This window comes from Manis javanica, chromosome 11 (genome assembly GCF_040802235.1).
Source record: "Manis javanica isolate MJ-LG chromosome 11, MJ_LKY, whole genome shotgun sequence".
Classification (NCBI taxonomy): Eukaryota; Metazoa; Chordata; class Mammalia; order Pholidota; family Manidae; genus Manis; species Manis javanica.
In genome coordinates this window covers 68,885,827-68,910,931 of record NC_133166.1, presented here as the reverse complement: position 1 = coordinate 68,910,931, position 25,105 = coordinate 68,885,827, and the positions used below count along the sequence as shown (strand labels likewise).

The 25,105-nt window shown below is 37.3% G+C and overlaps 1 protein-coding gene and 1 long non-coding RNA gene across 10 annotated transcripts; one reads left to right on the top strand and one right to left on the bottom strand.

Moving 5' to 3' along the window:
- Positions 1-9: 9 nt before the first annotated feature.
- On the top strand, positions 10-8,677 carry LOC140844436 (uncharacterized). The gene is made up of 2 exons (XR_012122717.1): positions 10-181; positions 8,417-8,677. It is a non-coding gene; the product is annotated as an uncharacterized lncRNA (long non-coding RNA).
- PRIM1 (DNA primase subunit 1) lies at positions 1,625-25,105 on the bottom strand. 9 transcript variants are annotated; one of them, XR_012122712.1, is made up of 15 exons: positions 24,921-25,105; positions 24,239-24,396; positions 20,269-20,375; positions 20,124-20,197; positions 19,222-19,358; positions 18,752-18,810; positions 17,701-17,810; positions 17,142-17,233; positions 16,840-16,981; positions 8,583-8,652; positions 8,093-8,181; positions 7,494-7,675; positions 4,862-4,973; positions 4,166-4,264; positions 2,408-2,528 (listed from the first exon to the last, which is right to left on the bottom strand). XR_012122712.1 is itself a non-coding variant. In XM_017651929.3 (13 exons), the coding sequence occupies exons 1-13, from the start codon at positions 25,021-25,023 to the stop codon at positions 2,509-2,511; spliced, it is 1,260 nt and encodes a 419-aa protein (XP_017507418.1). In that variant the 5' UTR covers positions 25,024-25,105; the 3' UTR covers positions 1,625-2,508. The 9 variants fall into 9 exon arrangements, 2 of the variants coding, with proteins under 2 accessions (XP_017507418.1, XP_017507420.1); XR_012122713.1 differs by having other exon boundaries at positions 7,548-7,675; XR_012122714.1 differs by having other exon boundaries at positions 4,862-4,970; positions 7,548-7,675.

Sequence of the window (25,105 nt, the reverse complement as noted above, 5' to 3'; positions counted from 1 at the left end):
CGACTGACATGTGCAGCCGTTCCGCGTCTCAGGGAGTTCGGCGCGGATGCGGATGCGCTCCCTGGCTGCCACCCGGATCGGCGCCACGCGGTGCACAGACAGCCGACCTGTCCCCGGTCCCCAAGTTGAGGCGTTTCTGATGCCCGAAGGGAAATTGCTGAGGAGCGACCTCTGCCCTCCGGTCAGCGACGTACCATAGCGGTATCACTGCGACTTCCCGAGTACTCTTTCTCAAATAATGTAGGAAAATGAGGTATTAAGTAAACTCAGTGCCAGAGATTGTAGTTTCATCGCTGGATGGTAGCAGTGACCTAGGTTACCCTTCAATTTTATTTTTGGAATACACTATTTAGACCAATGTCGAAACTATTACAAAGGTGTAGATATTCCTCCTCAGTAAAAGAACATAAGCATATATACATTTTGCTTGCAGTTTTGCGCACTTCTTAGATACCGTGAAACTCATCCATTCTAGGTGTCCAGGATTCCTCGAAAAGAACCGATGCTTTATATTGTAAGATTCTTGAAAAGTAGCATGTAAATTCACTGTATACTAGTGAAAAGGCTACGGGTCCTGACTCATGTACCCTCTCAGCCCTACAAAAAGCCTCAACAAATGTATTACTGAAACCGGCTAACGCTGTTTGAGCTAATGGCTTTGACAGCAGTGGCTGCCATTTAACAACAGTGATCATTTAAAATGTAGCTCTTATAGCTACTTTAAAATTTATAAGATCTTTACCACGGCGAAATTGAGAATTAGGAAATGAGATAGTGGAGTTTACCAGAAACGAAACTCTGAAATTATCGTCAGATACAAGTAATATTGTGGCATGATTAAGAGCATGGACTTTGAAGGCAGAATCCTATGTCTGAATTTCGGCTTCATCACCTAATAGTGACCTTAGGGATTTAATTAACCCAGTGTCTTGATGTGTAAAAAGGGGATAGTAGTAGCTATTCATAGGATTGTTAAGATTAGGTAATATATGTACGTTACTTAAAAACTGTTTATTGTTACTATTAACATTAGACTACTTAGGTGAGTGATCTGGAAGATTTGCCAATGCAGTCCAATCGCCTTCAGAAGAAAGGTTCAGCAATAGCCAATCATCTCCTTAGGCACATAAAACTATTTTGACCATTCCCCCCTTTTCCCAGCAACCCTACTGACTTTTGTTAATGAGTAGCTAAGGAAGGGTATAATTTTCTTTGATTGGGTTTATAAATTGACCAAGTTTGGAGATGGAAACCAGTTCTATGCCCTTTGTTTCTGCAATTCTCATATGTGGATGAGTTGGCAAATCAGAAAATTGAGAAGTCAATAGTCTTTAAGCCTGTCTCTGCTATCTTCAGAACCAAAGATTCATTTTTATGCTAATATAATGTTCTACAATTAATTTTATGGACTCATATATCCAGCTTTTGTCGAAGAGCTTGAATGACAATACTTTAAAATTCTTTAATGCTAGACATACTGCAAGCTTAAAACATCTCTTGTTGAAAGCAGAATACCAGTCTTTCCACTCTCGTTCTGAGTTCTTACAATGGACTCATGAGTCTTTAGTGATTTTGTATTCAGGCATTTTAACTGTCTGAACAACATAGTAAACAGAAGCTCAAATAATGGGGACTTTGGCACAAGTCTTTAATATTTTTTTCTTAAAAAACTAGAGGAGAAAGAAATATAAGACACTCAATGTGTTGACTGCATTATACACTGTTTTATATAAACCAAAAGGTAAAAGAAAAAAAAAGATTGGCTATAGAGAAAACAATGTTAAAAGACATGCAAACAAAATTTCTATAAATCATGGAAACGCAAGCCTGGTAGCTTGCTTTTCAGCATTTCTTAGTAGACAGAATATAAACCAGAACAACTGTTTCCTTAGATTACTTGTAAAGCCAGGCAAAGAAACCTGATGCTTCAAGATCTACCACAAAACCAAATATGGAAGAACAGAAATCTTTAAGAAGAAATTTAAGTATTTGGATATAAAGTCAAGTGTTCTGACAAAACAGGTTTTATGTTGGCTAAATTGGTTATTTCTTCCAAACTGCTTTTTAAAAAATTTTATTAAGGTATTATTGATATACACTCTTATGGTTTCACATGAAAAAAAAAGTTATTACATTTACCCATATTATCAAGTCCCCACCCATACCCCAATATAGGCACTGTCCATCAGTGTAGTAAGATGCCACAGATTAACTATTTGCCTTCTCTGTGCTACACTGCTAAACTGCTTCTTTATGGGGGAGGCTAATCCAACTATTTTCTGAGGGAAGAGGAGTCAACTGCAACAGTTGAAAAAATACACTAGGCCCTAATGTGGACACTCTCCTTTGGTGATCTTTTCAACATAATTATTTCTCAAGAAAAGGAAATTCTGCTTTGAGCATTAAGATTCATACATAGTTCTGATGTGTTTATTAAATAGCTCTTGAAGTTATCTGCTTCTTGGTTGAAGGCAGAAAATATCCACATTGGTTTGAGAGTAGTTATCTTCAGAAGTCTTTTTGTAAATCTAAAATAGAATAATTTTTATCAAAGGATAGTAAAGGAAAACAAAACAAAGCCCATTTACTTTCACGCTCTGATTTGCTTAATGCTTCCATTAAATTTCTGTCATGCATAAGGACTTCCTTTCACATTTGCTGAGGCTCATATTATAGGTCAGTACAGAACCAAGAATACAAAGGACTTAATAGAGCCAGTTGGAATGGCAGCTTCAAAGAGGCTTTCCAAGTTGTCATCACTGCTCATTCAATAAGCACGTACCTGAGTGTCTACTATGAGTAGAGCATTATCTTAGGCATGCTCTTTAGTTATCACAGTTTATTAAAAAATGAAGTGGAAAGTGAGTTTGTATTGTTTTGACATTGCCAGTTTTCTATGGTATCCACCAATCTCTTGAGTATTATTCACAGCTGATTTTTTTTCCCTTTTGGCTTCACATATGCTCAGGTCTTTCCTTCAAAGAACTCTTCCTTTGACAGTAATATCCTCTTAGCACCTCCTCCTATTTCCTATATCCAACAGGATTTTATCAGTTTGCTACTGCATCTGACACTTGATAATCTCCTTGAAACTTTCCTTTCCCCTGGTTTGTGACACTTTTACTTTCATTTCACCTCTTCATTTCCAGATCATTGCCAGATGTCAAGGATGGCTCCTGTATTAGCACCCTTTGGAAGATCTCCAATGCTGCTGTCCTAGTGGGAAAGCTCAATTGGCCTCTTAGGCTCTATTGTATCCCCTACCACTCCCCAGATATATTGTTGCTAGATTTATCTTTCCAGATGTAACTACAAGTCATGATATTCCTTTCCTCAAAAGCCTTTAAGAGCTTCCCTGTCCCTTTTGATTTTGAATCAAGGACAAACTCCCAAGACTGGAATTCAAGGCCATCTATACTATGGCTTGTCTGCTTCTGCAGATTTTATCCTATCACTTCCTGACACACTTTTCCCCGTATCAGATGTTACTTGATCACTTCCAGTGGCCTGATGCTTTCCTGCCTTTATTCCTTTGCTTCTGCTATTCTCGAACCCTGTGTACTTCTCTCATCAAATCTCTGCTTGTGGAAATCCTACTTATATTTTGTGGCATGGCATATTTGCATTGGGGATTGAATTCCTACAGCAGCTCACTGAGAAGAGTTCAAATACCACCCTTTTCATATGAAATCTCCTCAGGTTCTCTCAATCAGATGAGATCTCTAGGTATTTTGTACTTCTTTGTTTTGTACCAGTTGGTACTTCCTAAGGGCACTGAGGCATGATGTTGAATTCTTTTTTTTTTTTGATTAAAAAAAGATTTAAAAAAAAATTTTGGTATCATTAATATACAGTTACATGAACAACATTGTGGTTACTAGATTCCTCCCATTATCAAGTCCCCACCACATACCCCATTACAGTCACTGTCCATCAGCATGGAATTAATCTTTGTTTCCTTTACAGTACCTGACACACAGAAGGTGTTTAATGAGTATGTGTTGAAATGAAGTAAAGGATGTTAATTTTCAAAAACTCTGAGGATAGTAGGATAAATCAGTAACTTTTCTGGGGAGGGCAAAAACGATAGATCTAAAATTATTCACTTGCTGGGTACTTTACTTATTAAGATCTAAACAGCTAAAAGGGAAACATAGACTCTTACCACTTTTCTTGAGGAGCTCTCCTTTTCGGGATTTATCCAGGTTTTCAAGAAACTGTTCAAAAACTTTTATATAAGAAGCAAGATTGGTCTTCTTGTAATCTGAATTATGAAGACCAGGCATTATCATTAGCATTTGGCAGCAAGAGGAACAGGAAAGTATAACTGTTCTTTAAGAATTCTCTGGAACAGTGCTGTCCAATAGAAATATAATGAGAAACATGTAATTTTAAATACTCACTAATACCTTAAAAAGGTGAAATTAATTTTAATGTTTTATTTAACCCAGTATATCTAAAATATTATCATTTCAACACATAATGAAAATTGAAACATTTTACACTCTTGACTGTCTTTGAAATCTAGTATTTTGTGCTTAAAGTACATCTCAATTAGATGCTGTATTACCATCAGAAATTTGATCTATATTTAAATTTAAATTATAAAATATACAGTTGAAAAAGTAGGCTCATATACCCAAATTTTCCAAACATACTTAAAAACTTTTACAGTAAGTGAATTATCAGTTTTAAATTTTAAATTAATTTAGAAAAATCAGTTCTGTAGTTACACTAGTCACACTTCAAGTCCTAATAGCCACATGTGGCTGCTATATTAAATAGTGCTGCTCTAAAATATCCAAACCACATGTACTTATCTCCTCTAGTAGTCAGACCTTCCAGTATTAGACCAACATACCTACTGCTGTGTTAAATCTTATCCAATATTCTTTTCTTTAGAAATTGTGGCTTCAAAAATAGTTTTACCAACAGAGCAAAACATTAAAGATGAGAAGTCAGGGCCATGTCTTCTGGAGACAACAGGAAGTTTAAAGTTACAGTACATTAAATATAGGTATTCTTTGATTTATAAAATAGCCTTAAAAATGTACATAACAAAGTTTTGAATATAGAATCTTAACCATCCATTTAATGATGCAATCTATAATTAATACCCAATAGGGGCAAAATCTGATTAAGAACAAGATGAAATTTGAATTTTGGTAGTATGCTGTATCTGCATGGAATTAAGAGTCCTCATAACAGTTTACTGAAAAAAAGTAAAGAAAGAAACTATACTTAAAAATTTAGTAAATGTTATCTAACTTATTACGTGGGACTAGAAAAGGAATCTCAATGAGGGTATTAAGAATGAATATCAGAACTGTGGCAATTTTGAAAGTATATTAGAATTTTGTACTAAATCTTTATATGTGATTTTATGATAAATACTTATACAGAGGAAAATTTTGCTTGAGATCAACAACATAGTATTTTGAACCTTCAATTCAAGATTGGAAGCTCCATGGATGTAGTCTCTCTCTCTCTCTCTCTCTCTCTACATATATATGTGCTTCACTGTTGTGGAATATATGATATGTATTCAATAATTACTAAGCAAATATTTACTAATACCTGTTAAATATTAAGTACTATGCTAAATTCTAAAAAAGTATAAGCCATACTATGTGGTCTCAATAAGTTTTTAATAAATTGAGAACACAAATCCTACATATAGTAATAGAAAACAGTATATAAAGGTGAAATAGGCATATGGATAACTGTGAGTCCAAAGAATTGACCAATCAGTTTTGACAGGTGGCTATGAACTGGGTCTTAGAAAAAAAGACATAATTAGATGGTCAGAAGGACACCACTCCAGGAGGGAGGGGGCAAATGGTACTAATCTGAAAAAGGGCAAAGGCTTAAAATCATACCAAACTATGTAAGGCACAAATTCCAATTTGGTCTATTTAATTAAACTTAGTAATGTTATTGTCCCAATTCTCTATATTCTCACTTAGTTCTGGCTGCTTCATCTTCCAGAGATACAGAAAACTGTGCTAAAGTCTTTCTCTTTTTGTGCCCCTAAAACTTTTTCTTTTTTGTACATTTTACCAAAACATTCCGGTGTATGTGTTAATATGTTAACCAGTGATTGTATATTCCTGAAACTCCTTTATGCCTGCAGGGGGCCTCATACTTTTTGTCAAAATAAAATGACCTCCAGTGATTTTAGTGCTTAAAAAAAAAAAAAATCATACAAACTAAAGAGAATAATAAGGAACTTATGTATCACTTATTCCAACCTCCCAACACTAGGAAATGTTGGATGGCTAATAGCCTATTTACGAATACTTGAAATGACAGTTATTTTTGAACAATTCTATTTATTAAAAAATTCCTCCTTTTGAGGAGCCAAACTTGCTTCCTTAAAACCTCTGAACTAAAGAAAAAGATGTCCACAGAGACATTCTTACATTTTAAAAGTTGTGTTAAAGTAACATACTTTGTTAAAAAGAGTAAAACAGTATTAACAGGTTTATAATGGAAAAATAGCAGCCCCCTGCCCTAATTCTGATCACTCATTCCTCTTGAATAGCAACCACTTTTTTCATTTATAGCACTTCTAATAAATGAACACTTCCATTATTTAGAAATTTGAGGCCATTCTTTCTAGGTCTGTGGCTTCTTTGGGGGGAAGGGAAGAAGATAGGGGTCTGAAAACTCTTTAGATCTTAATTCTCAGTGTTCTGAAATTTCGAAATGATGTGCCTTGGTGTGTAAGTCTGTTTTCTTATTATGCTGAGCCCTTTGAATAAAGGGCTTATTTCGGGGATGTTTCCCTATATAATATTGATTTTTTCCTCCCTATCTCCCACCCCTCCCCAAAATGCCCATAGTCAGATATTAGACCTCCTGAACTAGTCCTCTATAATTTTTATGTTTTTCTTCCTTAAAACTCCATTGAGTTTTTAAAAATTCTGATTATGTTTTTGATTTCTAAGACGTTGTTCTTATTCTGTTTCTTTTTCCTAGCATTCTGATTTTGTTCCATGGATGCTCTATCTTCTTTTATTTTCTGATGATACTAGTTAAAAAAAAGGCTTTGTTTATTCCCTGTATGGTCTGTTTTCTCTGAGTTCCTTTTTCTAGTTTACTCTTATTTTTCAGGCTCTTAGAGATTTTTTTCAAGTTTTCAAAACACAATACTTATAATCACTCTACAAACATTAATAGTGTGTTTAATACTATGTTTAAATAATATGTTAGAGTTGGAATTGATGAAGTGATATTTGAACTCGTATTTCTATTAGGTCCTCTTGTTGGATAGAACAAAGTTTATGCCAATATAGCCACTTTTATATTTATTTTAAAGTCAGCTTCAGCCCATCAAATCTTACTAAAGAGAAATGTGATTTTGAAAGGGTAGCAACATTTGACAAAAAAATGTCAACCAGAGAGCTCAGATCTGCATTGTCCCTTACAGTAGTTGCCGCATGTGGCTATTAAAATTAAAATTAAATGAAATAAAAAACCCAGTTTCTCACATTTCAAGTTCCCAAAAGCCAGGTGTGGTTAGTGACTACCATAATAGAGTGTACCTAGGATTCATCATCACATGAAGGTGCTACTGGACTCTACTGCCACGGAGTGTCTCTTGGGTGTTGGCATTAGAAGATTTGACTTCTATTGTAGCAGGAAGATTTATAAATTCCCCAGCTCCTTCAAACTTTTGAATATACAATGTGATCATAAAAAAAAGTATTACAATAACATTCATCTGAACACATCAAAAACAAAGAACAAAGGTTCTGCAGACATAGTAGTTATTAAACAAGTAGCTGTTGAATATAAAAGACTGAAATTCAAAAGACCATCAACACCAACTGACAATTTAATCTTATGGACTCTGACATTTCGATGTTGCTTAGTAAATATTTGTTGGTTCAAATTGGATACAAGAACACCATTTGGGCAATTGATGAAGACAGAAAAATTACTATACTATTACTTGTTACTGAGCTGGTTTCAGGCTAAACACTGATCCACTCTGGGCTGAATCCAAATAGAATTAATTACTGGAGTGATAGAAGGATGTGTGTATACACAGCTAATGTCAAAGTGAGATTTCAATATATTAACCTACCTCTGGTTCTATGTTTGATATCAGATTTAGCTTCATTCTCTTCTTCCTCTTCATTAGTGGAAATGGCATCTAATTCATGACAGATGGAGCTACAAATAATAGAATAAGGGACTTTTAAAGTTGGTTTAAAAAGGGAATTTCTTGGTCAGCATTATCCAACATGATTATGTACAAAAAAATCATGTGGCCAACTAAATTTGGGATATTCTAAAAATCAGTCTCTTCTTGGAGTTTCCATGCACATTAGCAATAAAAAACTTTTTATCTGTTTAAGTCAGCATTTCCAAACTTATCTCAACTTAAAATTTTTTTCTTGTTTAATAGCAGCTGAAGAACGTGTGTTGTGTGGAACTCATTAGAAAAAGTGGCTTTATCAGGCATCATCACCTAAGCCTCAGAACAGCCTCTCTGGAAGAGATTATTCAGTCTACTTCAAATTCGGAACAGTCACAAACAAAAAAGAGTAATCAACGATCTGGAACATACATACCTTATGGTTGGAACAGTAAAAGGATCAAACTGATCCACTTTCTGTAAATCAATAGGCACAGAAATTCGACCTATAAAACCAAAGTTGTAAAATGATGACTGGGGAATTCAAATCATTATAGGCTGTCTCTCATTAAGTTATTTTTGGCTAAAATTTTAATCTAAGACTTAGAAAAAAGGTTTGACTTATTTGTTAACAACAATATTTAGAAACAGAGATTAAAATTATGTCCTTCCACACCAAAAAATAGGTGTGAAAAAACTGTTGAGCTATTACCTAGCTGCTCTTATCTCTGTTGCTGTTTCTGTCTCTCTTTTCCTAATAGCCTTCTATATTCAGATAAAACGGTCTCAAATTTGTGAGTCCTGAAAATGGAACAAAATAGATGGAAACACTCCATTTCATTACCTTGGTTTGTTTACTGAGATCAGAACAGACACCTATATGTTGGCATCTTCAGAAAGCATTTTGAAAATAAAATAGACAACATTATACTATTTTACAAGATCCACAACTAAAATCTAACACATTTCAAAAAAGGGATAATGAATCTAAAAGAATTCCAGATGAATAATAAGTAAAATAACTGTGGGAATTGGGAGTTGCTGTTTGAAGACAAGAGTAAAAAGACTGCAGCTTCTTAATGGGAAAAACGATATACTCAAAATGCAAATATTTATGAAGGAACATAATTAATTTACCCAAACATTGAATATCAGAATATTCTAAAATTAAATTTAAAACGCCTATTAAGAATTAAGCTGAAACTTTAGAATTAAACTTAAAATACATATTAAGAAATATTACAGTTATTACCAAAAGAAGTTAAAAACACATGTTGACAAGTTTGAAAAGGGGCTATATATATATGTAAGGACTACAAAGCCATTAAAGATTGTTAAAGAAAACTAGGCAGTTTCGGATACCTGAATGTGCGATACTTTCCTAAGCACTTTATATTTCATAACTTCACAACCCATGAGGTAGGTACTATTATTATCCCCATTCTATGGATGAGAAAACTAAGGTAGACAGTAATCTGCCTAACATCACACAGAGTGGCACAGTTGGACTGCTGACATTAAAAACAACTATACGCAGTACTTTTTCTACTAAGTCCTCTTGTTGAGTAGAACAAAGTTTATGCCAATATAGCCACTTTTATACTTATTTTAAAGTCAGCTTCAGTCCATCAAATCTTACTAAAGGGAAATGTGAAAGAGGAAAGCTAAAACTACTGAAAAAAAATAAGGGAGGAAGAATAGTGGAAAAATTACAGAAGAGGACAGCTAAAACTATTGAAAAAGAAATGTGGGACACAGGAGGAGCCAAGATGGTGATGTGAGAAAGGCAGTGGAAATCTCCTCCCAAAACCATATATATTTTTGAAAATACAACAAATACAACTATCCCTAAAAGAGAGACCAGAAGATACAGGACAACAGCCAGGCTACATCTACACCTGCGAGAACCCAGCACCTCATGAAGGGGGTAAGATACAAGCTGCGGCCTGGCGGGACCCGAGCGCCCCTCACCCCAGCTCCTGGCGGGAGGAGAGGAGTTGGAGCGGGGAGGGAGTGGGAGCCCAGGCCTGCTAAATACCCAGTGCTAGCCATCCGCACCGGGAGCACAGGGACACAGTGTGTGGGGTGCTGAATACTAGGGAAACAGAACACTAAAACCTGTGAGTGGGTCCCCGCAGCCAACACCCCTGGGACAAAGAAAAGTGAGTGCCTTTTGAAAGTCTTAGAGGGATAGGGTCCCCACAGCTGGACGGAAGTGTACCGGCATACTCAGCCCAGCAGCTGGAAATCCCAGGGAACTCTGGGCACCCTAAACCCCTGGGTGGCTGCGCAGCTCTGAGGCCCCACACGGCGATAAACAGCCTCCTGCACGTTCCCCCTGTGACGCTGCACTGCCATAGCGGAGCAGCAGCCTGAGAGTGGCCATGCCCACAGCAACTACGGAGCTTACTTCACAGTGGCCGGGCAAGAATCAGCTGCGCACAGCTACCTAGAACAAGCCACTAGGGGTCACCGTTCTCCCAGGACAGGAAGGCCACAAACTAGCAAGAAGGGACGTTCTCCCAGTTGACACACGCGCCAGCTCCCGACAACTACCTCTATAGCCACGAAAAGACAGAAGAATTTGATCCAGACCAAAATCACAGAGACAACCCCTAACAAGGAGCTTGGAGAGAGAGACCTAACCAATCTCCCTGAAAAAGAATTCAAAATAAAGGTCATAACCATGCTGATGGAGCTGCAGAGAAAAATGCAAGAGTTAACGGACAAAGTAGGGAGGTAGACTACAGAAATAAAACAATCTCTGGAAGGAATTAAAAGCAGAATGGATGAGATGCAAGAGGCCATTGGTGAAATAGAAACCATTGAACAGGAACGCATACAAGCTGACGCAGAGAGAGATCTCCAGGAATTAAACAATATTAAGAGAACTGTGTGACCAATCCGAAAGGAACACTATTTGCATTAAAGGGGTACCAGAAGAAGAAGAGAGAGAAAAAGGGATAGAAACTGTATTTGAAGAAATAATTGCTGAGAACCTCCCCAAACTGGGGGAGGAAATAGTTGCTCAGACCCCAGAAGTACACAGAACTCCCAACAGAAGAGACCCAAGGAGGACAACACCAAGACACATAATAATTAAAATGGCAAAGATCAAGGACAAGGACAGTTTTAAAGGCAACTATAGAGAGGAAAAAGGTGACCTACAAAGAAAAAACCCATCAGGCTATCATCAGACTTTTCAACAGAAACCTTACAGGCCAGAAGAGAATGGCATGATATATCTAATGCAATGAAACAGAAGGGCCTTGAACTATGAATACTATATCCAGCACGATTATCATTTAAATATGAAGGAGGGATTAATTCCCAGACAAGTAAAAGTTGAGGGAATTTGCCTCCCACAAACCACCTCTACAGGGTACTTTAGAGGGACTGCACTCTAAATGGGATCACTCCTAAGGTTAAATAGATGTCACCAGAGAAAATAAAATCACAGCAAAGAAAGCAGACAAACCAAATACTAACTAAAGGCAAAAAAAAAAACAAGTTCAACTACCCACAAAAGCAGTCAAAGGAAACACAAGAGCACAGAATAAAACACCTAACATATAAAGGATGGAGGAGGAGGAATAAGAAGGGAGAGAAATAAATAATCATCAGACAGTGTTTATAATAGCTCAATAAGTGAGTTAAGTTAGACAGTAAGATAGTAAAGAAGCTAACCTTGAACCTTTGGTAACCACAAATCTAAAGCCTGTAATGGCAATAAGTACATATCTTTCAATAATCACCCTAATGTAAATGGACTGAAAGCACCAATCAAAAGACACAGAGTAATAAAATGGATAAAAAAGTAAGACCCATCTATATGCTGCTTACAAGAGACTCACCTCAAACCCAAAGACATGCACAGACTAAAAGTCAAGGGATGGAAAAAGATATTTCATGCAAACAAGGAGAAAAAAGGTACAGTACTTGTATCAGACAAAATAGACTTCAAAAAAAAGAAAGTAACAAGAGATAAAGAAGGACATTACATAATGATAAAGGGCTCAGTCCAACAAGAGGATAAAACCATTATAAATATATATGCACCCAACACAGGAGCACCAGCATATGTGAAACAAATACTAACAAAACTAAAGGAGGAAATAGAAAGCAATGCACTCATTTTAGGAGACTTCAGCACACCACTCACTCCAAAGGATAGATCCACCAGACAGAAAATAAGTAAGGACACAGAGGCACTGAACAACACACTAGAACAGATGGAACTAACAGACATCTACAGAACTCTACATCCAAAAGCAACAGGTTACACATTCTTCTCAAGTGCACATGGAACATTCTCCAGAATAGACCACATACTAGGCCACAAAAAGAGCCTCAGTAAATTCAAAAACATTGAAATTCTACCAACCAACTTTTCAGACCACAAAGGTATAAAACTAGAAATATATTGTACAAAGAAAGTAAAAAGGCTCACAAACACATGGAGGCGTAACAACATGCTCCTAAATAATCAATGGATCCACGACCAAATTAAAATAGAGATCAAGCAATATATGGAAACAAATGACAACAACACAAAGCCCCAACCTCTGTGGGATGCAGTGAAAGCAGTCCTAAGAGGAACGTATACAGCAATCCAGGCATACTTCAAGAAGGAAGAACAAACCCAAATGAACAGTCTAACATCACAGTTATCGAAATTGGAAAAATAAGAACAAATGAGGCCTAAAGTCAGCAGAAGGAGGGACATAATAAAGATCAGAGAAGAAATACATAAAATTGAGAAGAATAAACAATAGAAAAAAAGCAATGAAACCAAGAGCTGGTTCTTTGAGAAAATAAACAAAATAGGTAAGCCTCTAGCCAGACTTAGTAAGAGAAAAAGAGAATCAACACACATCAACAGAATCAGGAATGAGAAAGGAAACATCACGATGGACCCCAAGGAAAAACAAAGAATTATTAGAGACTACTATGAAAACCTATATGCTAACAAGCTGGAAAACCTAGAAGAAATGGACAACTTCCTAGAAAAATACAACCTTCCAAGACTGACCAACGGAGAAACAGAAAACCTAAACAAACCAATTACCAGTAAAGAAATTGAATTGGTAATTCAAAAAACTACCCAAGAACAAAACCCCCGGGCCAGATGGATTTACCTTGGAATTTTATCAGACATATAGAGAAGATATAATACCCATTCTCCTTAAAGTTTTCCAAAAAATAGAAGAGGAGGGAATACTCCCAAACTCATTCTGTGAAGCCAACATCACTCTAATACCAAAACCAGGCAAAGACCCCACCAAAAAAGAAAATTACAGACCAATATACCCGATGAATGCAGATGCAAAAATACTCAACAAAATATTAGCAAACAATTCAAAAAACCATCAAAAGGATCATACACCATGAGCAAGTGGGATTCATCACAGGGATGCAAGGATGGTACAACATTTGAACATCCATCAACATCATCCACCACATCAACAAAAAGAAGGACAAAAACCACATGATCATCTCCACAGTTGCTGAAAAAGCATTTGACAAAATTCAACATCCATTCATGATAAAAACTCTCAACAAAACGGGCAAAGAAGGCAAGTACCTCAACTTAATAAAGGCCATGTATGATAAACTCACAGCCAACATCATACTGAAAAGCAAGAAGCTGAAAGCTTTTCCTCTGAGATCAGGTACAAGACAGGGATGCACACTCTCCCCACTGTTATTCAACACAGTACTGGAGGTCCTAGCCATGGCAATTAGACAAAACAAAGAAATACAAGGAATCCAGATTGGTAAAGAAGAAGTTAAACTGTCACTATTTGCAGATGACATGATATTGTACATAAAAAACCCTAAAGACTCCACTCCAAAACTACTAGAACTAATATGGAATTCTGCAAAGTTGCAGGATACAAAATATACACAGAAATCTGTGGCTTTCCTATACACTAACAATGAACCAATAGAAAGAGAAATCAGGAAAACAATTCCATTCATAATTGCATCAAAAAGAGTAAAATACCCAGGAATAAACCTAACCAAGGAAGTGAAAGACCTATACCCTGAAAACTATAAGACACTCTTAAGGGAAATTAAAGAGGACACTAACAAATGAAACTCATGCCATGCTCTTGGCTAGGAAGAATTAATATAGTCAAAATGGCCATCCTGCCCAAAGCAATATACAGATTTAATACAATCCCTATCAAATTACCAACAGCATTCTTCAACGAACTGGAACAAATAGTTCAAAAATTCATATGGAACCACCAAAGACCCCGAATAGCCAAAGCAATCCTGAGAAGGAAGAATAAAGTAGGGGGGATCTCGCTCCCCAACGTCAAGCTCTACTACAAAGCCACAGTAATCAAGACAATATGGTACTGGCACAAGAACAGAGCCACAGACCAGTGGGACAGAATAGAGATTCCAGACATTAACCCAAACATATATGGTCAATTAATATATGATAAAGGAGCCATGGACATACAATGGGGAAATAACAGTTTCTTCAACAGATGGTGCTGGCAAAACTGGACAGCTACATGTAAGAGAATGAAACTGGATCACTGTCTAACCCCATACACAAAAGTAAATTCGAAATGGATCAAAGACCTGAATGTAAGTCATGAAACCATAAAACTCCTAGAAAAAAACATAGGCAAAAATCTCTTGGACATAAACATGAGCGACTACTTCATGAACATATCTCCCCGGGCAAGGGAAACAAAAGCAAAAATGAACAAGTGGGACTACATCAAACTCAAAAGCTTCTGTACAGCAAAGGACACCATCAATAGAACAAAAAGGTACCTTACATTATGGGAGAATATATTCATAAATGACAGATCTGATAAAGGGTCAACATCCAAAATATATAAAGAGCTCACATACCTCAACAAACAAAAAGCAAATAATCCAACTAAAAAATGGGCCAAGGAGCTGGACAGTTCTCCAAAGAAGAAATTCAGATGGCCAACAGACACATGAAATGCTCCACATTGCTAGTCATCAGAGAAATGCAAATTAAAACCACAATGAGATATCACCTCACACCAGTAAGGATGGCCAACATCCAAAAGAAAAACAACATATGTTGGCAAGGTTGTGGAGAAGGGGGAACCCTCCTACACTGCTGGTGGGAATGTAAATTGGTTCAACCATTGTGGAAAGCAGTATGGAGGTTCCTCAAAAAGCTCAAAATAGAAATACCATTTGACCCAGGAATTCCACTCCTAGGAATTTACCCTAAGAATGCAGCAGCCCAGTTTGAAAAAGAAGATGCACCCCCATGTTATCGCAGCACTATTTACAATAGCCGAGAAAGGGAAGCAACTTAAGTGTCCATCAGTAGATGAATGGATAAAGAAGATGTAGTACATATACACAATGGAATATTATTCAGCCATAAGAAGAAAACAATCCTACCATTTGCAACAACATGGATGGAGCTAGAGGGTATTATGCTCAGTGAAATAAGCCATGCAGAGGAAGACAAGTACCAAATGATTTCACTCATATGTGGAGTATAAGAACAAAGAAAAACTGAAGGAACCAAACAGCAGCAGAATCACAGAACCCAAGAATGGACTAATGGTTATGAAAGGGAAAGGTTTTGGGCAGGAGGGGTGGGAAGGGAGGGATAAGGGCGGGGAAAAAGAAAGGGGGCCTTACGATTAGCATGTATAATGTGGGGGGGGCATAAGGGGGGAGGTGCAACACAGAGAAGACAAGTAGTGATTCTACAACATCTTACTATGCTGATGGACAGTGATTGTAATGGGGTTTGTGGGGGGGACTTGGTGAAGGGGGTAGTCTAGTAAACATAATGTTCTTCATTTAATTGTAGATTAATGATAATAAAATGAATTTAAAAAATGCATTTAATGCACTTAGCTTGCAGAACATCATAGCTTAGTATAGCCTATGATAGCTCAGCACATTTTTATTAGCCTAATACAAAGCCTATTTTATAATAAAGCGTCGAATATCTCATGTCAAAAAAAAAACAACAGCAGCAGAATCACAGACCTCAAGAATGGACTAACAGTTACCAAAGGGAAAGGGACTGGGGAGGATGGTTGGGTAGGGAGGGATGAGGACGGGGAAAAAGAAAGGGGGCCTTACAATTAGCATGTATAATAGGGGGAGGGCATGGGGAGGGCTGTACAACACAGAGAAGACAAGTAGCGATTCTACAGCATCTTACTACGCTGATGGACAGTGACTGTAATGGGGGTTGTGGGGGGATTTGGTGAAGGGAGGAGCCTAGTAACAATAATGTTCTTCATGTAATTGTAGATTAATGATAACAAAAACAAGAAGAAATGAGGGACACAAAACAGTGGAAAAACTTTGAGTTTTAAGAACTGAACTAGCTGACAAAATTTAAGACTGTAGAAAAGTCACTAACTTCTTTGACCAGTTTTCTCATCTGTACAAATGAGAGCTGTTGTCTTGTGATTTCTAAATTCCTCTCCATGTGTAACACTGAACCTCAAAAACCTAACTGAAAATTATTTACATAGTGGAAACTCATCTGATAGCCACTAACAATTACAAAATAAGTTAATTTAGGTATTAGCTGACAGACAATTCTTCAACCTTTAATATCTCGGACATCATTTATCTTCACAAGTGATATGCTTGCTAAAACAAAAAATAGCTTTCATTTTTCTTTTAGTTTTCCTTACTTCTGTACATAGTACCTGTTTTAGGATGAACACTAAAAGGGCTCTTCAGTAAATGACTGATTCCTTTACTAACATTAATATCCAGCCGTGGAAAGCAGTACTGGAGCATAATCTCCCACTCAAGCCAGGGTCCACATTTGTCATTTTTGATGTTATTCTAAAACCAGATGTAAGTACAACATGAGATTAGTAAGGACTTATGAGCATTTCTTTAAAAGTAATTTAAAAATGATCTTTAACCATCTTTTACTAAGCAAAACAATCAGGACTTAAGAACTGCATTATTATATTTGTAATACAGATTTCAATGACTATACCTGACATCTGCTGGCTACTTTCTTCAAATGCTCCCAACGCTGAAGTGAATTGTGGTGCCTTTGGAAACTGTGTTGAAGTTCATCATGGACTGGTGATGAGCCATTAAGGAACACACTCATTTAGGGCACATCAATGAACAACTTGTTTTCGGTATGTAGTACCACTAAGGTATCTAAAGTTTATATAGGAAGTAATTACTCTTTCCTAAAATGCAAATATTAAACACATATCCTTTAAAAATTCCCCTGTAAAAATATAGTTGTGATATGACAGAAAGAATGTCAAAATAATTTTATGGCTCAATGTAAAAGCTTTCTCTGGCCTGTATAGATTATGACTACATGATTCAGCATTCTTTAAACATTGATTAATTCTAGGAGGATCAACTTCCAAAATGAGGAAATTTATTTCTGAAATGGCCTAATTTCTTACTGTATTGCAGAAATACAGATGTGGAAAAAAAGTTTAACCTTATATGTATATGAAAATATGGCAGAACACAGTATTTCCTAGATTGATAAAAGTAGCTCACACAGAAATTATCTTGGGAAAGGATATTTTCAGGAACAAGGGCTAAAATCTTATCCCAGCTTCCTTTATTTTCAAGAATATCTTGATCAATCAAGGCATACTCTTCAAAGTATTTTTTAATTATGTTTATAGATTTTCTGTAGGAATAACAGTAACAAAGTCCCAACACTATTAGCAATAGATGCCTCACAGCTTTTGTTGCCATCTGGAGGGGCTAGTGCTTTCACTGAATTTCTAGAACTTAACTAAGTAAAATGGGAATAATACCCCTTTGCAGGGTTATGAGAATTGAATGAGACACACTAAGGGGAAAGAACCTATCATAGTCCCTTGTTTAAAACAGATATTCAAGAAATATTTATTTCTTAAAACTCCACAACTTAAAAGGTTAATAGCATCGTAAATATGTAGTAAGGATAGAAAGCAACCAAGTAAGGACAACATAGCAACACACGGGTAGTAGAATGTGGGATCCAGTCCAGTTCCTCCTCTGATTGCTTGCTTTAACATCTCAACAATTATATAGTGCTTAACAATTTGCAAATAGACTTCACATCTACTCTTTCATCTTTTGCGACTATTCTGTGAGACAGGTGGAGCAGATATTGTTCCCCCATCACACATATAAGGAAATGGAAGCTCTGTTTTATCAAGGTCTTAGTAAGTGGCAGAATTGGGATTCATAATACTAATGCAAAGCCCTTTGAGCTATCCCAGAGAAGTAGTGAATTAAATGCAGAGTGTGGGTTTTGGAATCAGGCAGGCCAGGACATGAATTTGAATTTAACAATTACTCCTATGATGCTAAGAAAATTGTAGTCTCCAAAATCTCACTCTTCTCATCTGTAAGTGGAGATAGCATCATGACCCACATGAGGTTGTTGTGAAGACCAGGTAAGAACATTTAGAAACCACCTATCATGAATACTGCAACATAAAATAAACACTCAATTAACTTTAGCTTTTATTATTATAAAATGCTATACCAGCATAGAAAATTGATAACAAGGTAATCTGAAAAGCATATGTGGGAAAAGCAGACATAACTTAAAACTGCATGGAGTCTTTTCCAACAGACCTGACAAATGGATGAATTTTTTCACTTAGGTGAACTTTCTTTTTAACATCTTGACCACCCTGAAAAATAAATCACCGAAAAAGAACTTCATGTATATATTATATAACATAAATCAAATAATTAAAAAATTTCTTCCATGTGTTCTCAAGGTATTGATAAAATTCTGTCAAAATTTGAAGCTTGGTTGCTATTTTATATAGTCTCAATACCTGCCACTTTCTGGCTCAACTTTGTCATAACTGAACCAGCAAAGTATAAACTAATCATCCTTTTGTCACAAAAGAGGATATTTACAGCATGATATGAAATATCTTAAAAAATGTAGCTTATATGATTTTAAATGATCTACTGGTAAGATCTCCTATTTCAGAATGTGGATGCTATAAAAGATCGTTTAATTTTGTAGTAAACATACCAGGCTTGGTAACATCTAGCAAACAAACAACTGTGAATTATCACTAAGATCTTACCTTTATAAGACTTAAATACTCAACTATCCCACAACGCACTGCAGAAGATAGTCTTCTAACTGAGTCATCACACACCCAACAATGAACACCTCTCCTTCCAGAATATACCCAGAGACAATGCTTAAATCCAAAGTCCTCTGAGAAGGGGAGAAATAATAGGTTTTAAAACAAATCTATAAACTCCTGGTTCCTGCTTACTTCCTTCCTTTTTAAATCTTATTCAAATGGATATAACCTTAACTATACTATTTGCAGTTTACTGTGCCCCCCACATTCTTGCCTTTGTTTTTACCTATCCTGGTTTCTATGTTGAGAATCTCTTTATATCCCAGCAATTCTGTTTCTCTCCCTGACCAACTGCCATTTATCCTTAAAGACCCTGTTTAGGTATATTAAAAAGCTAGTAAATTTAAAGTGTTAGAACAGTGCCTGGCACACAAACTCCCTGCGTAAGAGTTATTCTTACAATGTTTATCCTTATAATTACCTCTTCTAGGAGGAATCCTTTTTTGATCCAATCCCTTTCCATTCCTGTATGTACTCTTGCTGTTCTGTATCTCCACAGCACCTGCTGCATATTACTTAACACAAATGTAATCCTCAATTTTCTTATTTCTTTCTTAGACTATGTAACCTGCTTGAGGTAAGAATTGTCTTATTTCCTTTATCTAGGACACAACTAGTACCTGGTTCCTCAATAGACGACTGAATTGGGAAAAAACTCTCTGGTTTGATCAGTAGCTTCATCAAGAGTTTCAACTGCAACTTTAATCTATTTTCCTATCATAGCTTTCAAGTAAACGTTAGAAATTTGTGAGACTTGCTTATAAAATGGTATAGACAAATATTCATAGGAAAACAACTCTTGCATTTGACTCTGCTCAGACACTGCCAATACTTGCCCTTCAATGCTCGGTCGATGATGCGTATGGCCATTGTCATGAGGGTCCAGCACTTAGAACATATATCTGCAGAACTGAAGCAGAGTCATCATTACTCACTGTCTGTGGCATCACCCACCCTTTGAGCATGGCATGTGGTCTTTACCTACAACATCTCCTCACATCGTCGTAGTCTGTCATGTCAATGTCAAACACAAGTTCTTTTTCCTGAGCCTGGAAAGCTCCCAGCTTCACTGTATTGTGTTGATTGGGCTAAAAGTACAAATATCAATCAGTTGCTTTAAGAGCTGCCAGATACGCTTATTTTCTACCCACAATGGAAAGTGCCCAGAAAGAGGTGAAGCCACACAATGTCATGTCTATATCAATTAAAGTTCATTAATTTGGAAACTATACATCTAAAATTGATGACAGTGTAACTTTCACTTAGTTAAAACAGGGTCTGATAAATATATATCACCATATTTTTTCCAGTTCTAGTGAAATAATTGAGATATAACTGTAATAAATATTTATCAACAGAAATCATATTAAAGCTTTTTTAGGTTTCTGGTAAGGAAAAGTATATACAGATAAATAATACCCTATTACAAGGTATTTTAAGGACCTGTAATTGTTACTGGACACATAAGTAAAGAAAATGTATTTAAAATTTTTCAGTAATTCAGAAAGCTCTCCCCAGTTAGTTTGACCTAAGCCTTTGAGGCTGTGGACTATCAGTAAAGAGAGACTGAATACAGATACTTATTTAGCTCCCTCCAAATATGCACCAAAATGATAGTAAAAAGTTTTGTTTTTTTTTAAAGAAAAGCATAAACCTTTTAAAAAAGAACCGAGAAGAGACTACACATTTTTTAATAAGGAGACCGTTACAAGCTGAATCTTAAGCTCCCAATAAGGAAAGATAAGAAACCCAATTTACACCTTGGAATCCCCAAAAGGCTCAGAAATGGGTGATGACAGGTATCTCTAGAATGACAGTGTATGATAAAAAGAGAATTGGTTAAAAATCTATTTATGAAGCAATTTCCCAGATTCCTACACTTACTCTGAAGAGCTAAGTGACTGTGCTTCTATTTCTTTGGAAGACACCTGAACTATTTCCTGGAGCACAAAACAGAGGGACTTGGGGGACAATAGGCACAGCTGAAGAAGGCTGTATTGTATTGATGATCTAATTTTAGAACTAATAAGACATTTACATGCAGAATGTTGAGACCCTCTCCCCTCTTATGTACCCATCCACTGGCACCCTGGGCAGGAGACTGGAAGATTCCTCTCTGAAGACTCTGAACAGGTGGGTCAGGCACTGTTACAGGCTCTAAGAATAGATCAGTGATCAAAGATCTTTGCACTAGTGGAATTTTCATTCTAGCAAAGATCTAGAGAAACTGACATTAGAGCTTCTCCCCCAATAAAATGGGCCAGCCAGATTACCCTGTAGTAAGGAAATTTCAGACACGTGTTCAGAGCTTCCAATCAGCTTTTTAGTTCTCTATTCTTAAGTATAAGCAACAAGCAAGAAATTACCAGACATGTGAGGAAAGTCTATAAAATGAAAGAGGGGAGCAAACAGGAAAAAAAAGGAACTTAAAAAAACAGCCTGTGCAATAGAAGAAAACTTTAAAAACTATCACTGGTATCCTCAGAAATATAAAACATATCAATGAAAAAAGTATAGGATGCTCTTCAAAAAATTCTTGGAAATTATAATAGCAGAAATTAAAACCTCTTGAGGAAATTCCCCAGAAAGTATAGGACAAAGAAACAGAAAGTATGAAGAAAAAGAAAAAATGAATTAAGATGACCAGTCCAGCAGTGACTGTAGTGGGGTATGTGGGGGGTACTTGGTGATGGGGGGAGTCTAGTAAACATAATGTTCCTCATGTAATTGTAGATTGATGATACCAAAAAAAAAAAAAAAAGATGACTAGTCCAAGATGTGTAGTATCTGACTTCATGATTTCTAGGGATCAGAGAAAAATTACAAGTTGGAAAGATTATGTTAAAAACAAATGGGAAAATTTCCCAGAATTAAAGGATACAACTTTATGGTCATAAGGGCCCATCAAGTATTTAGCACACTAGATGAATAAAGATGCACACCAAGGCATATCACTGTGAAATTTCAGAACATTAGGGACAGAGGAGATAGATAAAAAATCCTAAGAGCTTCCAGGTCCAACACAGTGGAACAATAATTAGAACTGCATTAATTTTCTAAAGAGCAATAATGGAAATGAGAATGTAACATAGCAATGTCTCAGAATTTTAAGGGAAAATGATTTACAGACTGGTAAAGCACAAAAGGAGAATGAAGACGTTTTCCAGACACAGGAGCTGTCAAAACATGCACCTTTTCTCAGGAAGCTCCTGGAGAATGTGCTCGACCAAAAGGGAGCAAACCAAAAAGAAAACATAAGAGTTGGGTAAGGGGGAATCCGACACTGGAGAGACGTGAAAGGTAACCAGAGTGATTATAAGATCATGTTTATCCATCAGGCTTAGAGAGCAATTAATCCAGTTTGGAGATCAGAAGGCCAAAGGAGAAATTTCTTCAGGATGAAACTGACAAACTGATGAGGCTGAATTATTGAAAACTGGCAGAGTTTAGGGTTGAATTAGTGACCTAACCTTAATTTTCTTTAACCCTAATTTTTAGTCTAACAAACATATTAGGAGCATGTGGGAATAGGCAGGTTGTATGTGAGGTGAGGTAGTGGATGAGGTTAAAAAAAGCAAAATCCTCATCTGCCAGTGTGGTAAGTCAGTAGATAATGCTTAAAATGGAAAAAGTGGAAGAAATATAAGCACGTTATTTAGAGAAAAGGAGACAAATACCTTAAGAATCAGCTTTAAAAAAAAAGGTCACCTCTGGGGAACAATGGGGAGTAGTAGTAGACCTTTAAAAAGCCTAAATACTTAATTTTATAAGCTGTGCATATGTAACTGAGAAGAAAACACAAAAAGTCCATAGATCCCTCAGTCTTGATCCAATTAAAAAAAGAGAATTTCCCCCCTTTTCAGTATTAGAAGAGTACACCCTGGTCCTTCTACAGGGACTTCAATTTTCATCTGTCTTTAAAGAGGAGTAAACTGCCCTAAAGCAGTTTTCTTGCCTGCCTTTCCTCACTGCTTCTTCCCTAAAGTTCTCTCTGCCTGTTTTCTCCTTTGTGAAATGGAGACTTGAAAAACAAGTTACATAATGTATATAAAAGGTCCATACAAAAGCTATTATCCCAGATGTGTATTTCCACACCCCACCATCCATACATATTTAAACAAAGGAAGAAAGGCAATTTTGGTCTGTTCGTTCAACAAACACTCAGGGTGGACTCAGCCAGGCATTACTCTAGGCACTTGGAATTCATCTGTGGTGAGGGAAGGAGTGGGGACTGGCGCAGCAGGTTGCAGTAGGCCTCACTGACTGAGGACTTAAAAGATGAGGGAACGAACCCAATGTATTTGGGGAAATAGGTTCTGGGCAGTGGAAACTGCTTGATAAGAGCCAGTGTGGCAGGAGTGGAGTGAGTGGATGGGGAAGAAAGGGGGTTTTACTCTGGGTGAAAGCGGAGCCACTGGAGAACGGTTCTGAGCAGTGCAGAGTTTGACTTGCTTTAAAAGAATTACTCTTGCTGTTGTATTGAGAGTGGACTCTATAATAGAGTCTTCAGGAGCAACCTGCTGGAAAGTTTACAGTAATTCCGATGGAGAAGAGGACGGTAGAAGCACTAGTAGCAGTAGTCGGATTTTAGGAATCGCTGCTGTAGAGCTAGAGATTTCCTACTATAATGGATAAAGGGGCGTGAGAGAGAAATAAAGAGCAATTCCAAATTTTCCTTCAGTTGACTCTCTTTACCCATGCTGACTCCCTCATTTAGTCTTTTAGCCAAATACTGTTTTCTTGTCCTGGTGAGAATACAACCGATTCACTTCCTCATGATTTCCAGTCAATAATGTAGAGCACCAAAGAACAAAACATTACATTTAAATGCAAGACAATTCAGTAAGTGTGGCTCTTCAACTAGAATAAACTAAAAATTTTATCTGAAACTGCTGGCGTAACCAGTCCACTCTTGGTTTAAACACACAAAGCACACAAGCCACCGTCTTACTCTGTGGGAATATACTGCACCAATATCAATCTTGTACGGATTCATTTTCTGCATCTCCTTTTCCAGATCAATCTGGTTGCTGAAGGACTGGTAGCGAATGTAAATGTCATCCTTCAATGTGAAGGAGAACTCACGGTGTTGAAAGTAATTCTTCACCACTGCAAAATAAATGTACATTGTAAAATGAATTTGGCACTTTATTCAGCTCAGGACACTATAACTTTATGAACTGAGGATATTTTTATGAGCCCAACACTGTGATAGATGAAAAAAAAGGCAAGCCCCAGTCCCTAATTTGAAAGGACTTACCATCCCGCACCTGATAAAGAAAAGTAGAAATGAGGGAAAAGATGCAGAAATATTTTAAACCTATAATGCCACCTTTTTCTCAGCAGCACTAATGAATCCGGCTGCGAAGGGTCTAGCGCCTCCCCTCCCGCGGGCGGCCCTCAGTCCCTAGCGCAGGGCGCCTCCGCCCGGTGCCCCGGAACCGCCCGGCCCCCGCCTCAGGCACCGCGGCAGGCAAGAGGGGCGCGAGGTCCCCCCACGCAAGGCGGGGTGAAGCGGCTCCGCCGGCGTCCGTGTGGCCATTGGCGGAGCACTTCACCTCAGAGGCGGAAGGCCTCACATGGCTGTAGGGGGGCACCGCGGCACCCCGCTCCCCGCCCTTCGCTCCCGTCACCTCCGCCGTAGTTGAGCCAGCGGTAGTACTGCGCGTAGGGGAAGAGCCTCCGGTAATAAAGTTTAAGCAGCTCAGGCAGCTCGGCTGGGTCAAACGTCTCCATGGGGCCCACAACCACCCTTAGCCAGAGAGGTGAGAATTGGCGGGAGCCGCGCGGCGCAGGTGTCCGCCGCAGCGCAGGCGCA

Excerpts from the sequence above, each read along its gene's own strand:
- PRIM1 (XM_017651929.3), bottom strand. The coding sequence starts at position 25,023 with ATGGAGACGTTTGACCCAGCCGAGCTGCCTGAGCTGCTTAAACTTTAT. Across the intron at positions 24,397-24,920 it reads CTGGCTCAACTACGGCGGAG|TGGTGAAGAATTACTTTCAA; the intron begins GTGACGGGAGCG and ends TTTATTTTGCAG. Across the intron at positions 8,653-16,839 it reads TAGTGTTCATCCTAAAACAG|GTCGAATTTCTGTGCCTATT; the intron begins GTACTATGTACA and ends TTGGTTTTATAG.